The 12,645-nt window shown below is 48.2% G+C and overlaps 1 protein-coding gene across 1 annotated transcript; it reads left to right on the top strand.

Moving 5' to 3' along the window:
• The first annotated feature begins 3,664 nt into the window (after positions 1–3,664).
• On the top strand, positions 3,665–8,372 carry Tnfsf14 (tumor necrosis factor (ligand) superfamily, member 14). The gene is made up of 4 exons (NM_019418.3): positions 3,665–3,989; positions 4,907–4,943; positions 5,246–5,287; positions 6,908–8,372. Exons 1-4 carry the CDS (start codon positions 3,777–3,779, stop codon positions 7,333–7,335), a joined length of 720 nt encoding a protein of 239 aa, NP_062291.1. The 5' UTR covers positions 3,665–3,776; the 3' UTR covers positions 7,336–8,372.
• The last annotated feature ends 4,273 nt before the right edge of the window (positions 8,373–12,645 follow it).

Here is a 12,645-nt window from a genome sequence, read left to right as displayed (position 1 = left end):
CTCCCCTCTCCCCACTTTGACTTCTCCACTGTGATAGACACTTCTCACTATGAGCCAAGATTTTTCTTCCTCCCAGTCTTAGTTGGGGTTTCTACTGCTGTGCTAAAACACCATGACCAAAAGCAACTTGGAGAGAAGAGGGTTTATTTCAGTTACATTTCCAGGTTATAGTTCATCACTGAATAAAATCAGGACAGGAATTCTAATTGTGCAGGATCCTGGAGGCAGTAGGTGACGCAGAGGCCATGAGGATGCTGCTTGCTAGTTTGCTCCCCATGGCTTGCTTGCTCAGCCTGCTTTCTTATAGAACCCAGGATCATCAGCCCAGGGATGGTGCCATCCACAGTGGACTGGGCCCTTCCGCATCAATCACTAATGGAGAAAATGCCCCACGGGCTTAAATGCATCCTGATCTTATGGAGGCATTTTTTTTTCAACTGAGGCTCCCTCCTCTCAGATGATTTTTGCTCGTGTCAAGTTGACATAAAACTATCCAGCACCCTGTACCCTTTGTCATCTTGACACACAAACACAACACTAGTAAGCCACAACCTTTCCTTTCTTGTCATCTCCAAGATCAAACATTAATATCAACGTCACAACATAAAAACATTTTGTGGGCTAGAGAGATGGCTTGGAGGCTAAGAGCACTGGCTGTTCTTCAAGAAAATGAGCAATTCCCAGCACCCACACGGCAGCTCACAACTGTCTTTAATTCATTTTCCAGGGGATCCAAATCCCTCACACATGCAAGCAAAACACTAATGTACAGAAAATAGAAATAAATAAATTTTTAAACATTTTGCAAACTTAAAAAAAAAAAAAGTCCCACCACTTTACAAATTCAAACAGGTTAAAATTTAGTGTCTTTAAAACTCCAAAGTTTAAAGTTGAAAAACCTTTAAAATCTAAAATATTTTAAAAGCTAGCCTCTCAGCTGTGGGATCCTATAACATTGAAAACAAGCTTAATACTTCCTTATTTCAAGAGGGAAGAACCACGGCACAGTCAACAACCTGAACAAGCAAAACCAAATACCAGCTGTGTAAATAATTCGATTTCCAGTGTCTGGGATTCAAACATGATCTTCTGGGCTCCTCCAAAGGTCCTGAGTGCCTTCTCTGGTGCTGCCCTATGCAGCCCTCACATCTTGTCTTCTAGGCTGGGGCTGGCTCCACCCCAAGGCTGCTGCTGCTGCTGCTGCTGCTGGTGATCATCCCAAGACACCAGCATCTTCAAAATACTGTGGTCTTCTGCTGCCACGGAGGCTGCACTTTCACCAACAGCCTCTCCTGGTCCCACACAGTGCCATGCCTCAGCTTCTCTCCATGGCCTCCTTATCCTTCCAAACCCAGCATCATCTGAGGATAACCTTGTTCACCTTAACAGCACAGCTTCTGTGTACTGGTTCTCTCAGGAAACACTCCCCAGATTTCACCTCAGTGATGCAGGTCTCTTCTAAATCACGGCCAGTTCTGCAGAACAAGCTAAGCAGAACTAAGAATCTCATTTCAAATATCAAACATCCCCAATGCTCTCCTTGTTGTTGTTTTTGTTTTAAAATAGAATCCCTTTATAGTTCTTGCTCTCTTGGAACTCACTATGTAGAATAGGCTGGTTTTGATCTCACAGGAGATCCATCTGCCTCTGCCTCCCAAAGGTGTGTACTACCCTACCCAGGAAATCCTGGTGGTCTTTAAGAAACTCTCAAACTTCCCTCTGTAATTTCACAAGGCAGGCCTCCATCATCTGCCGTATTCTCAGCATTTTGAACTTCCAAGCTCCCACAGAACAGCCCACTGAGCTCTGCATGGAACAGTTTCTCCAGTCCAAAGTTGAGAGGCCGTACAATCTTCTCAATACCATAGTCAGGTCTTTCCTATTCCTAACCCACACCTGATTCCAATTTGTGTCTTGGCTAGGATTTCTATTGCTGTCATAAAACAGCATGATCAAAAGCAACCTCAGCTTACACTTTCAGGTCACACCCCATCCACTGAGGGAGGTCAGGACAGGAACCTGGAGACAGGAGCTGATGCAGAGACTATGGAAGAACACTGCTTACTGGCTTGTGTCCTATGACTTGTTCAGCCTGCTTTCTTATAGAACTCAGGAATGCCAGTGCAGGGAAGGCCCAGTCTACAGTGAGCACGGCCTCCCACAAGCCAATCTGTTGGGGGTGTTTTCTCCATTGAAGTTTCCTCTTCCAAAATGAATGTAGCTTGTGTCAAATTGACACTGGCCAGCACAGACCATGAGAGACTAGAGAACGCTTCCAGGCAGATCCTCTATGGAGTATCAGATACTCCGGGCTGCTGAGTAATTTGCACAGTTCCAGGAATGGACCTGAGTTGGGCAACAGCAAAGAGATGAAGAAACGACAAACACAGACATCCAGGAATCCTGGGGTCATGTGATCTGGGCCTTCTGCACACGAGTTCTCTTAGCACGTTATTATATAGAGTCGAGTGGAGAAGTGGGGTTATTGCCTACCACTGAAAAAGGCAACTTATTACATACAGTTAAGCAAGGAGGCAGGGTTTATATGCACAATGGGATGGGGAAGGCAGGTTGAGTTAGTCTCCATAAGAACTGTCCCTGGAAGGGAGCTATGTTCATGCGTCAGCACTCAAGGGGGAGGATGGTGAACACATTCTACACACACTGGCGACATGCACATCCATGCGTGGACCAGAAGAGAAGGCTATGTTTCCCTCTGGGTCTGAGGCTCTGGAGTTGTTGACAAGCTCATGTCAACAGCACACATCCCTTCAGCACCTCACAGACCTGGGCTTCCTCTGAAGGGCTCTGTTGCTGAGGCAGGTGGATGGGTGGGTCCTGCAGGGGGACAGGAGTCTCAGCAGTACTTCCCCTGGAACCCTGGTTAGAGAAGCCATGAATCAGCAGCGTGGCAGAGCACTGGGGTTCTGTGGTCACAGCATTGCCAGCCCTGTGTCAAGACAAACACTACAGCATGGGGGCCATTGACATTGAGAAGGGGCGCTGGTGAGTCTTCTAACTGAACCCCCAAGTCCTCAGTATCTGGGAGGGTGTCTGATGGGGGTAAGGTCCAAGCTGAAGATTTGGGGACAAGGTGGTATCTGAAAATCTACCCCAGCACCGTCTCCAGTGGACACACATATGAACACATCTGAGGTTCATGTGTGCATGTGCTAATAGATGATAGACACTGTAGTGTGTGTGTGTGTGTGTGTCCATATATGGACCTGCACACACATCAGGAAATGCCTGTGTGCTTGTTCCAGCACTTGCAGACACATATCAGAACATCTACACCTGTGTGCACACATCCACGAACCGTGCATCTGTACAAGCACCTGCACCCATATGCACAGACTAAAGCAAACACAGAGGCCTCTGCTTGTCAGCGCGTGCAAATGCAGGTGCGGTGCAAGATGCTTGCATGGAACCCACAGAAGCTCCTCTGAGGGAAACAAAAGCCACCAAGTACATCGGAGCAGGGGCTGCCCCATCCATCCCACCTGAGTCACATTTTCTGGAAAGTGTGAGCTATGGTGGCCTCAGTGAGAGTGATCGACCGGGGGCTGGGCCTTCTGGGGGCACAGGAAGAAGAGGAGGTACGTGAGGAAAGGGGAGGCACCAGACTTCAGCTTTAAAGTGAGTCCTAGGGGTGACAGGAACCTTTTGCAGTTTGCACAGCCCGAGCGTGTTGGGCAATTGTGGTTTCCTCCGGAGAGGAGGAACTCAGGCTTGCCAACCCTTTCCCTGGGCTTCGGAGCCTCAGCTGCTCTGGCATGGAGAGTGTGGTACAGCCTTCAGTGTTTGTGGTGGATGGACAGACGGACATCCCATTCAGGCGGCTGGAACAGAACCACCGGAGACGGCGCTGTGGCACTGTCCAGGTCAGCCTGGCCCTGGTGCTGCTGCTAGGTGCTGGGCTGGCCACTCAGGGCTGGTTTCTCCTGAGACTGCATCAACGTCTTGGAGACATAGTAGCTCATCTGCCAGTAAGTGGGGCTTGGGGAACCAGCGAGTCTTCTCCAGTACCTGTCCCTTTATGGTTGTGTATTGTGTGCTAGAACCCAGGGCTTCGGTTAGCCTGTCTCTCTGACCCTCAGTCTTCTCATCTTTACATGAGGATCTGATACACGTGCAGTGCCCGGCAGTTTCCTTGGGATTCACCTACTCGGTTGTTGTTTCCAGCCCAAACCTTTGTCCACCACTGGCTTCATGGTCACCCTGCTTCACTCGCAGCTCTCTCATGTGCTTGCTCACTGTTCCTTTCAGACAAGCCATGGGTGTGTCACAGTATGCTCCCGAGTCTTTGCCTATATTTTCTTTTTAAGTTTTTTTTTTTAATTACATTTACTTATTTAGTGTGTAGACATGAAAAAGTATGCATGTGCCGCAGCATGTATGTGGAACACCTCTATGGAATCACTTCTCTGTGCCTTCCTTTGTGGAGGGTCCTAGGGACTGAACTCAGGTAGCCAGGCTTGGCAGCAAGCACTTTTACCGCCTGAGCCCTCTCACCGGCCCTCAACTATCCAAAAACCTCGAAAACAGTTCCGAAACAATTCTAGTCTCAAGCATTTCAGACACTCGACTTGACTAGTTAATTCCTCATCCCAGCACTTGGGCAGGGGAGGCAGAAGACTGAGGGAGTTCAAGGTCATCCTAGGCTATTTAGCAAGTCTGAGGCCAGACTGGGCTACATGAGAGCCTATCTTGGAAATACAACAGATCTAATTAGGTGTGTGCCCCTCCCCCTGCATCTGTGTGTATGTATGTGATATGTGCATGTGTGGCTCTGCATACATGTCCATGGGTGGTGTCTGTGGCCATGGCCAGACAGTCTCATCACCACATACCAGTGAGACTCGGAGCGGCATGTCCTTACCAAACATCCCTGTCTGCATTTCAGGATGGAGGCAAAGGCTCCTGGGAGAAGCTGATACAAGGTGAGTTTGGGCCCCAGTCCCTTTGAAGCAGGTGGAATGGTTTCCGCTCAGCACCTCCCCACACCAACTCTGGGTCATCACCCAGTGTCACATTGTAGGCCTCGCAGGTGCCCCTCCCCCAGGGCCAGAGAAGCAGAAATCTGGGTCCAAAAGGGACAGAGCCTGACACAGGTAGCCTCAATTGATGTGTGAGAAACTTCGGGTACACACACACTGAGACATGCGTGCACACACACACATACACACACACACACACACACACAATCCTCTTTTTGTCTCTAACCTTTGACTCTCTTCCTCAGATCAACGATCTCACCAGGCCAACCCAGCAGCACATCTTACAGGTGAGAGGGACCCCAGATCTTCACACGGAATGGGGTTTAGCATGTCCTGGGAGACTCAGATCTTTATAAGTTAGAGCACTCGTTTATGCATTCATTTAGTGTGTCTTTAAATTTTTTTTGACATTTACTTCTTTTTATTCATTTATTATTGCACATGTGCATGCCATAGTGTAGAGGTCAGAAAACTCTCAGGGGAACGATTCTTTCCTTCCACCTTTTGGCCTCCGTGTACTGATCTCAGCCATCAGGCTTGGCTCTAAGTACCTTTACTCTCTGCGCCATCTTGCCGGTCACTTTTTTTTTTCTCAGTGTTTACTAAAAAACAGCCCAGAGAAGAGCCACAGGGAGCCATGTAAAGTCAACTCTTCACCCTGCTAGTCATGGGGACACATCCCAAGGTCCTTGGAGGCCTCAGAAGATGTTGGGACTCAGACCTACCACAGTTTATATTTGTTTGTTTGTTTGGTTGGTTGGTTGGTTGGTTGGTTGGTTGGTTGATTGGTTGGTTGGTTTTGGTTTTGGAGACAGGGTCTCTCTGTGTAGCTTGGGCTGCCTGGGTAGACCTGCCTCTGTCCTGAGTACTGGAATTAACAGGAATTAACGACGTGGGCCACTACACCCAGCTGTATATACTGGTTTTTCTTTTGGCATAGACAGTTTAATTTATAATTTAACAAGTAAGAAACTAACAAGAATACACATAAAGTATGCTGTAATTAAAAACTATTTTTGAAACATGATGTGGGAGATAGGGAGGTGGCTCCATGTGCAAATTGCTAGCCACTTTTGACTCAACATCTGAGCCAAAAGCCAAACACACACTCCCGTGACAGTTACAGAGGCAGATTCAGACAGACACACACTCCTGTGACAGTCATGGAGACAGAGACAGGCAGAGAGGTCCCTAGGACCTGCTGTCCAGCAGCCTTGACAAACAGGGGACTTCCAGGGTCAATAAGAGACTCTGCCTCAAAACTAAGGTGGACAGAGGTTGAAACTGAGGAAGTTGCCTGGTTTTGACTTCTGGGCACACACACACACACACACACACATATATATAACACATACATCACACACATATACACAAACATACAGTCACACACACTTTTTGAGATAGAGTCTCATGTAGCCTAAACTGGCCTTGAACTCTTGATCCTCCAGACTCGACGTCCCAAGATCTGGATGTCACCACTACACCTGATTTATTTGGTACTGGGGCTGGAATGTACAGCCTTCGGCATGCTGGGCGAGTGTTCCACCTCCTAAATCCTAACCCCATTTAAAAAAAATTTTTTTGACATTTCACTAGGAAGCTTCAATACCTTGTGCCTCAGTTTCCTCTTTGGTATTCAAGTGACTTTGCTCCTCAGTGCTTCAGTGTCTACCCTTGCAGAAGGAGATGGGAATGAACGGAGTTAAGACACAACCACCAAATTACTTTGCTTGCTTTCCTGTATCTCAGTTTCTTCCCCCTGCAAGATAGGAATGGGCTGAGTCAACCCAGACAAGCAGCCTACTATGGTGGTGAAACCAGAGGGAACTAGCATAAGGTCACACAGAAAGGGTGGGCACAATGCTAACCGTGCTGACGGGTTATCTTTCTCTCTCCTTTCCTCCCAGGAGCCAACGCCAGCTTGATAGGTATTGGTGGACCTCTGTTATGGGAGACACGACTTGGCCTGGCCTTCTTGAGGGGCTTGACGTATCATGATGGGGCCCTGGTGACCATGGAGCCCGGTTACTACTATGTGTACTCCAAAGTGCAGCTGAGCGGCGTGGGCTGCCCCCAGGGGCTGGCCAATGGCCTCCCCATCACCCATGGACTATACAAGCGCACATCCCGCTACCCGAAGGAGTTAGAACTGCTGGTCAGTCGGCGGTCACCCTGTGGCCGGGCCAACAGCTCCCGAGTCTGGTGGGACAGCAGCTTCCTGGGCGGCGTGGTACATCTGGAGGCTGGGGAAGAGGTGGTGGTCCGCGTGCCTGGAAACCGCCTGGTCAGACCACGTGACGGCACCAGGTCCTATTTCGGAGCTTTCATGGTCTGAAGGCTGCGGTGACAATGTATTTTGTGGAGGGACCTCTCCAGGACTCACCTCAAACCCAGCAATAGGGTTTGAAGTCCTCCCTTTAAGGAGCCCTGAACTCTGCAGTGCTCGGGGCGGTGTAGACTGCTGACCTGCTTTGGGCAATCTTCAAATCAGAGACCTGGAGACTTGGGGCGTGGAGCCCAGGAGCGAGGGGTCAGCTCATTTGCCTGATATTCAGGAAGAAAGAATCAAGCTGGGGTATTTATGCTTCTGATGCAAACACTGAGATTTCGGCTTTCTGGGTTTTGAGCTGGAGGCAAGAAACCTTCCCAGAGTGTCATCAGGACCATGTTGGCAGGACTTGGGGCTCCAGACTTGCCACCACACTCTGGCCTCTCCCATCCATCCGCTGCATTGGTTTCCAGCCACCAAAACAGCACTGGCCCCCTGGCTGCAACTGGCCAGGTACGAGCTTCTGAGCACCTACATTCCTCAGGGACATCTTGATGAGATCTCAGTACTCAGTCCAATGCGCAGCAGCGACAGACATGCCAGGAATGGTTGGTCAGAAGGGAAGGGAGGAAAGGGAGGAAAGAAGGGAATGCAGAAGAGAAGGGGGGAAAACAAGACCAAAACAAAACAGCAACAACAAAGCGGCAGGGAGGAGGTGACACCCTTGGGGATACTTTAGTCAACACACTTAGAACAGATTGTGCCAGGCCTGTTGGATTCCTGGAGTTGATGGGATCGTGGGAAGGCACAATGGGGAGCAAGTGGGCTTGGGTTATGGCTCAGTGGGTAAAGTGCAATTATGGGGATCTGAGTTTGAATCCCTGGTACCCATATAAAGACACAGATGCGGTGATGGGCACTTGTGACAATGAGATCATCAATAGGGAATGGAGACAGGAGGGACCTCTGGGGTTCACTGGCCAGGCAGTCTAGCTGAATCAAAGAGCTCCAAGTTCAGTCGATAGCTCCTGAAGATGACAACTGAGGCTATTCTCCAAACCCCACACGCAGGACACATGCGTAATAAATAAAATTTTAAAAATATTAAATAATAGTGTTTGAGAGGCACTTTATATGTTCTAATCATTTGTGCTTTTGTTTATTTGTTCAGGTTTGTTTGTTTGTTTGTTGGAAGACAGGGGTCTCAAGTAGCCCAGGCTAGCTTTGAACTATATATTTCATATATTTTGAGGCAGTCTTATGCCTTTTATCTAGGTTTTCTTGGCATCTAAAGCTATAGCTGTGTGTTACTCCAATGGAACATCTGGGCAGTTACCCAGCACCTTCAAATGCAGAGCCCACACCTGATAGGGTCGGGCTCGCCCTGCTCAGGGGTCGCTGCTAGTCCAAGCCAGTCCAAGCGGACTTCCCGCGTCCTGTCCTTGCAACCCTGGTGGGAGGTGGAAAAGCCCCCAAATACCCAGTCTCACCCTCCATCGGAGTTTCCTTTATGCTTATCACGGCCTGTTTCCGTGTCTTTGATGAGACCAAGGTGTGGGGACAGTATATTTATAAAAAGCCACCAGCAGTTTCCGCTGTAAGGAAAAAAAAATCACTCTAGATTTTTCTCAGCCTTGAGGAGAGTAGAAGGAAGGGGGGGTGGCTGAGAAAGGGAAGTAGGAAAGAAGGTAAAACTGTGAGGGGAGGAACAAGGAAGAGGGCCAAGAAGAATGGGGGGCAAGGGGTACCCAAGGGAGGCTGATCCCGGAGGTGTAGGCATTGGCAATTTTAGATAAAGCCTAGAGGCAGGAAGCCCCGGCCAAGACATTGACCTACTTGTGTTTCTGAGAAGGTTATCTGATGAGTTTCCTCTTCTACCCCTGGGGCCCCACCACCCACTGCTCCCTGGGACACCATTCTCCCCTAGGCAGTTGCTGACCCTTATCTCTGATAACCCTTCTTCCCCTCACCTCCTACCAAGACCCCCCAAATAATGATGGTGTAGCAATGTCGTAGGATGGTGCTACAGCTCATCTGCTAACCACTGTTAAAATGAGAGCTGTCGTCACAGAGAAATCTTATGGCTCTTATGTTCTGGAGTTGATGTTCAGAGTTCAAATCCCTGCTCTGCCACTTCCCAGGCTGGGTGACTTTGAGACCCATCTTTGGCACCTCTGGGCCCCAGTTTTCCCATCTATGTAGTTTGGGCTACAGTGAGCTCCTTTATCTTTAGTGACTATTCTTTATGTAGATGTAGTTGTTGCTATGCCGCATATGTGTCTCCCCAGAGATGGTGCTTGGGTATTCCACTTCCCTCCAAACTGCTGGTAAGAGATGTCCCAGAGACCTCCAGAACAGTACAAGCTATTGCCACTGCTCTTTATTGCCCACCAGAACCTGATAAGACCCTAGCATGTCATCTTACTCAGCTGTGAACTGTGTGAACAACAATAACTGGTTTGACAAGATGGACCCACTGGTGCAATAGCTAGGTGACTGTTACTGTGGTAACTAACCACTTTCTGGTTGGATTTAAGGACCACTCCACAGAAGAAAAGTCATACCTGGTACTGTGAACCCAGCCAAGAAGCCATGTTTTGGGCACTCACAGACCCCAAGGGTGAACCTACTGTTACTTTGCTAGCTGGACATAGTGTGAAAAGCCCTCTAACTTAGTATCTTGCTATGCAGCAATCCATGAGGCTCTCAGACCTCATCAGAGAGGTTTCCTCATTGCAGTGTCCATAGTTAATGCTGAAACTCACAACGGGTTACAGAGCAAAGAGCAAGAGACTGAGGAATGCCCAGTCACAAATGGGAAGTCTGTGCCACATCACTCCCCAAGGCTCAGAGACCATCATGGAAGAAGGGGCAGAAAAACTGTAATGGTCTGATCAGGCAAGGCCAGAGCAAACCAGTGTCTTCTGGCTATGAAAGGACCCAGCAACTGTGAACTACAGCAGCTGTGGTCCATGCACAGGATCAGGTCAGGCCACCTTGCAGCACGGAGAAGCAGTTTTCTTCAAGGGTGTGGCTCCTAGTACTCCACACTGCTCCAGTGGATGACACTCACCCATGCTGGTTGTGGCATTTGAATGAAGATGACCCCCCACACACACACTAGTCTCATATGTCTGAATGTTTGATCCCCAGTTAGCAGAACTGTTTGGGAAGGATTGAGATGTGTGGCCTTGTTGAAGGAGGGCCACATGTGTTAGTGGGGTGGGCTTTGAGGATTCAAAATCTTTGGTGCCTGCAGCTGAGCACGTAAAGTTCTCAGCTACTGCTCTGGCACCATGGCTGTCTGCTCCCACCTTGATGATAAGAGACTAACCTTGTGAGACTGTAAGCAAGCTCCCAGCTAAATGCTTCCTTTTATAAGAGTTGCTGTGACCATAGTGTCTCCTCATGGCAATATAACAGTGAGTGGGACACTCATACGGGCAGTTCTCATTGGACTGAGTGTGTTATAACGAGGAAAGAGGACATACAAGTGGAACAGCGGAGGATGGGAGGGTCCTGAAAGGGGGATAAATATAATCAAAATGCATTATATAACTGTAGCTATTCTCAAAGAATAAATTGAAAATGCTAAAAAAAAAAATGTGGGGCTTATTTGAAGATCATCAGGCAGTTGGAAACAGGCCCTCAAAGAAGAGAATGAAAATGTGGTCTATTCCTTTTTCTCTTTCACTTCCCAAGCATGGAGTGACTTCCCCCCTCACAAGGTATTCCCACCATGACATATCCCAGCAGTCTCAAAACAACGGGGACAACCACTCATGGACTGAAACTGACCAAAACAAGAACCAAAGCAAAATGTTTTCTTTCCACATTGTCTCTGTCGTTTGTTATAGTAGCAGGAAACTAACTGACATGGTTATAGTTAGGAGCTCACTTAAATTTCGAGGCCAGCCTGGTCTACAAAGTGAGTTCCAGGATAGCCAGGGCTACACAGCGAAACCCTGTCTCAAAAAACCAAAAAAAAAAAAAAAAAAAAAAAAAAAAAAAAAAAAAATTCCAGTTCATCTCATCTATTATGCCAAAGGCAGCCTGACATCCACAGGACTAATCAGAGTGGGTTTGGAAAAGGGAACTCAGCCAGGCGATGGTGGTGCACCTTTAATCCCAGCACCCAGGAGGCAGGCAGATCTCTAAGGTCAGCCAGATTTACAGAGTGAGTTCTAGGACATCCAGGGCTTTTATATAGAGAAACCCTGACTTGAAAAAAAAACAAAAAGAAAAAATAAAGAAAGAAGAAAAGGAAAGAGGGAACATAGTAGCCTCTCTCTCTCTCTCTCCCTCTCTCTCTCTCTCTCTCTCTCTCTCTCTCTGTGTGTGTGTGTGTGTGTGTGTGTGTGTGTGACTCTGTGTGTGTGTGACTCTGTGTGTGTGTGTGTACACATGTCCATGCAGTAGTATACATGTATCTGTGTATATATTTATGCATGTGGAAGCCACAGGTCAACCTTGATGTCATTCTTCAGGCATCATTGATTTTTTTTTTTAGGCAACATCTCTCACTCACCTGAAGCTCCCTGACTGTGAGTGGTGGACCAGCATCCCTCAGTGAGCTCCTGTCTCCTCCCCTCTAGTGCTGGGACCACACATGCATGCATATAGAGATTATCTCAGTTGCATTGCTGAGGCAGAATGACCCACATTCACACTGTGGGTGGCACCATTCCCTGGATTCGATCTTCAACTGTAGAAAAGGGAACTGAGCTGCAGAGACACTCACTGCTGCTGTGTCTCCTCTACCATGGTGTACTGCACCCTTGAGTCATGAGCTGGAGTAAACTTTCCTCTCTTGAGCTGCTCTTATCAAGGTATGTCACTATAGTCACAGGAAAAGGAGCTAAGACACTCGGGGAGGTGGAGATTGTGACTGATTGAGCTGATGGAGTAGTGAAGGCCAGCATGGGCCTCTTACCAAGTCTATCTCCCCTCCCACACTCTGAGTGTCTCCTATAGAGACACTGGCTGTGAGCTGGCTTTCATCCTCACACCAGACTATAGAGTTGTCTTAGTGAGGGTTTCCATTGCTGTGAAGAGACACCATGACCAAGGCAACTCTTATAAGGACAACATTTAATTGGAGCTGGCTTACAGATTCAGAGGCTCAGTCCATTACCATCAAGGTGGGAGCATGGCAGCATCCAGGCAGGCATGGTACAGGAGGAGCTGAGAGTTCTACATCTTCATCCAAAGGCTGCTAGTGGAAGACTGACTTCCAGGCAACTAGGATAAGGATCTTATGCCCACACCCACAGTGACACACCTACTCCAACCAGGTCACACCTATTCCAACAAGGCCATACCTCCAAATGGTGAATATGCTCCCTGGTCTGAGAATATACAAACCATCACAAGAGT

This window comes from Mus musculus, chromosome 17, assembly GCF_000001635.26.
Source record: "Mus musculus strain C57BL/6J chromosome 17, GRCm38.p6 C57BL/6J".
Taxonomy (NCBI): Eukaryota; Metazoa; Chordata; class Mammalia; order Rodentia; family Muridae; genus Mus; species Mus musculus.
The sequence above is the reverse complement of the archived record's forward strand: the minus strand, read 5'-3'. Positions and strand labels throughout refer to the sequence as shown.

Excerpts from the sequence above, each read along its gene's own strand:
- Tnfsf14 (NM_019418.3), top strand. The coding sequence starts at position 3,777 with ATGGAGAGTGTGGTACAGCCTTCAGTGTTTGTGGTGGATGGACAGACG. Across the intron at positions 3,990-4,906 it reads ACATAGTAGCTCATCTGCCA|GATGGAGGCAAAGGCTCCTG; the intron begins GTAAGTGGGGCT and ends TCTGCATTTCAG. Across the intron at positions 4,944-5,245 it reads CTGGGAGAAGCTGATACAAG|ATCAACGATCTCACCAGGCC; the intron begins GTGAGTTTGGGC and ends TCTCTTCCTCAG.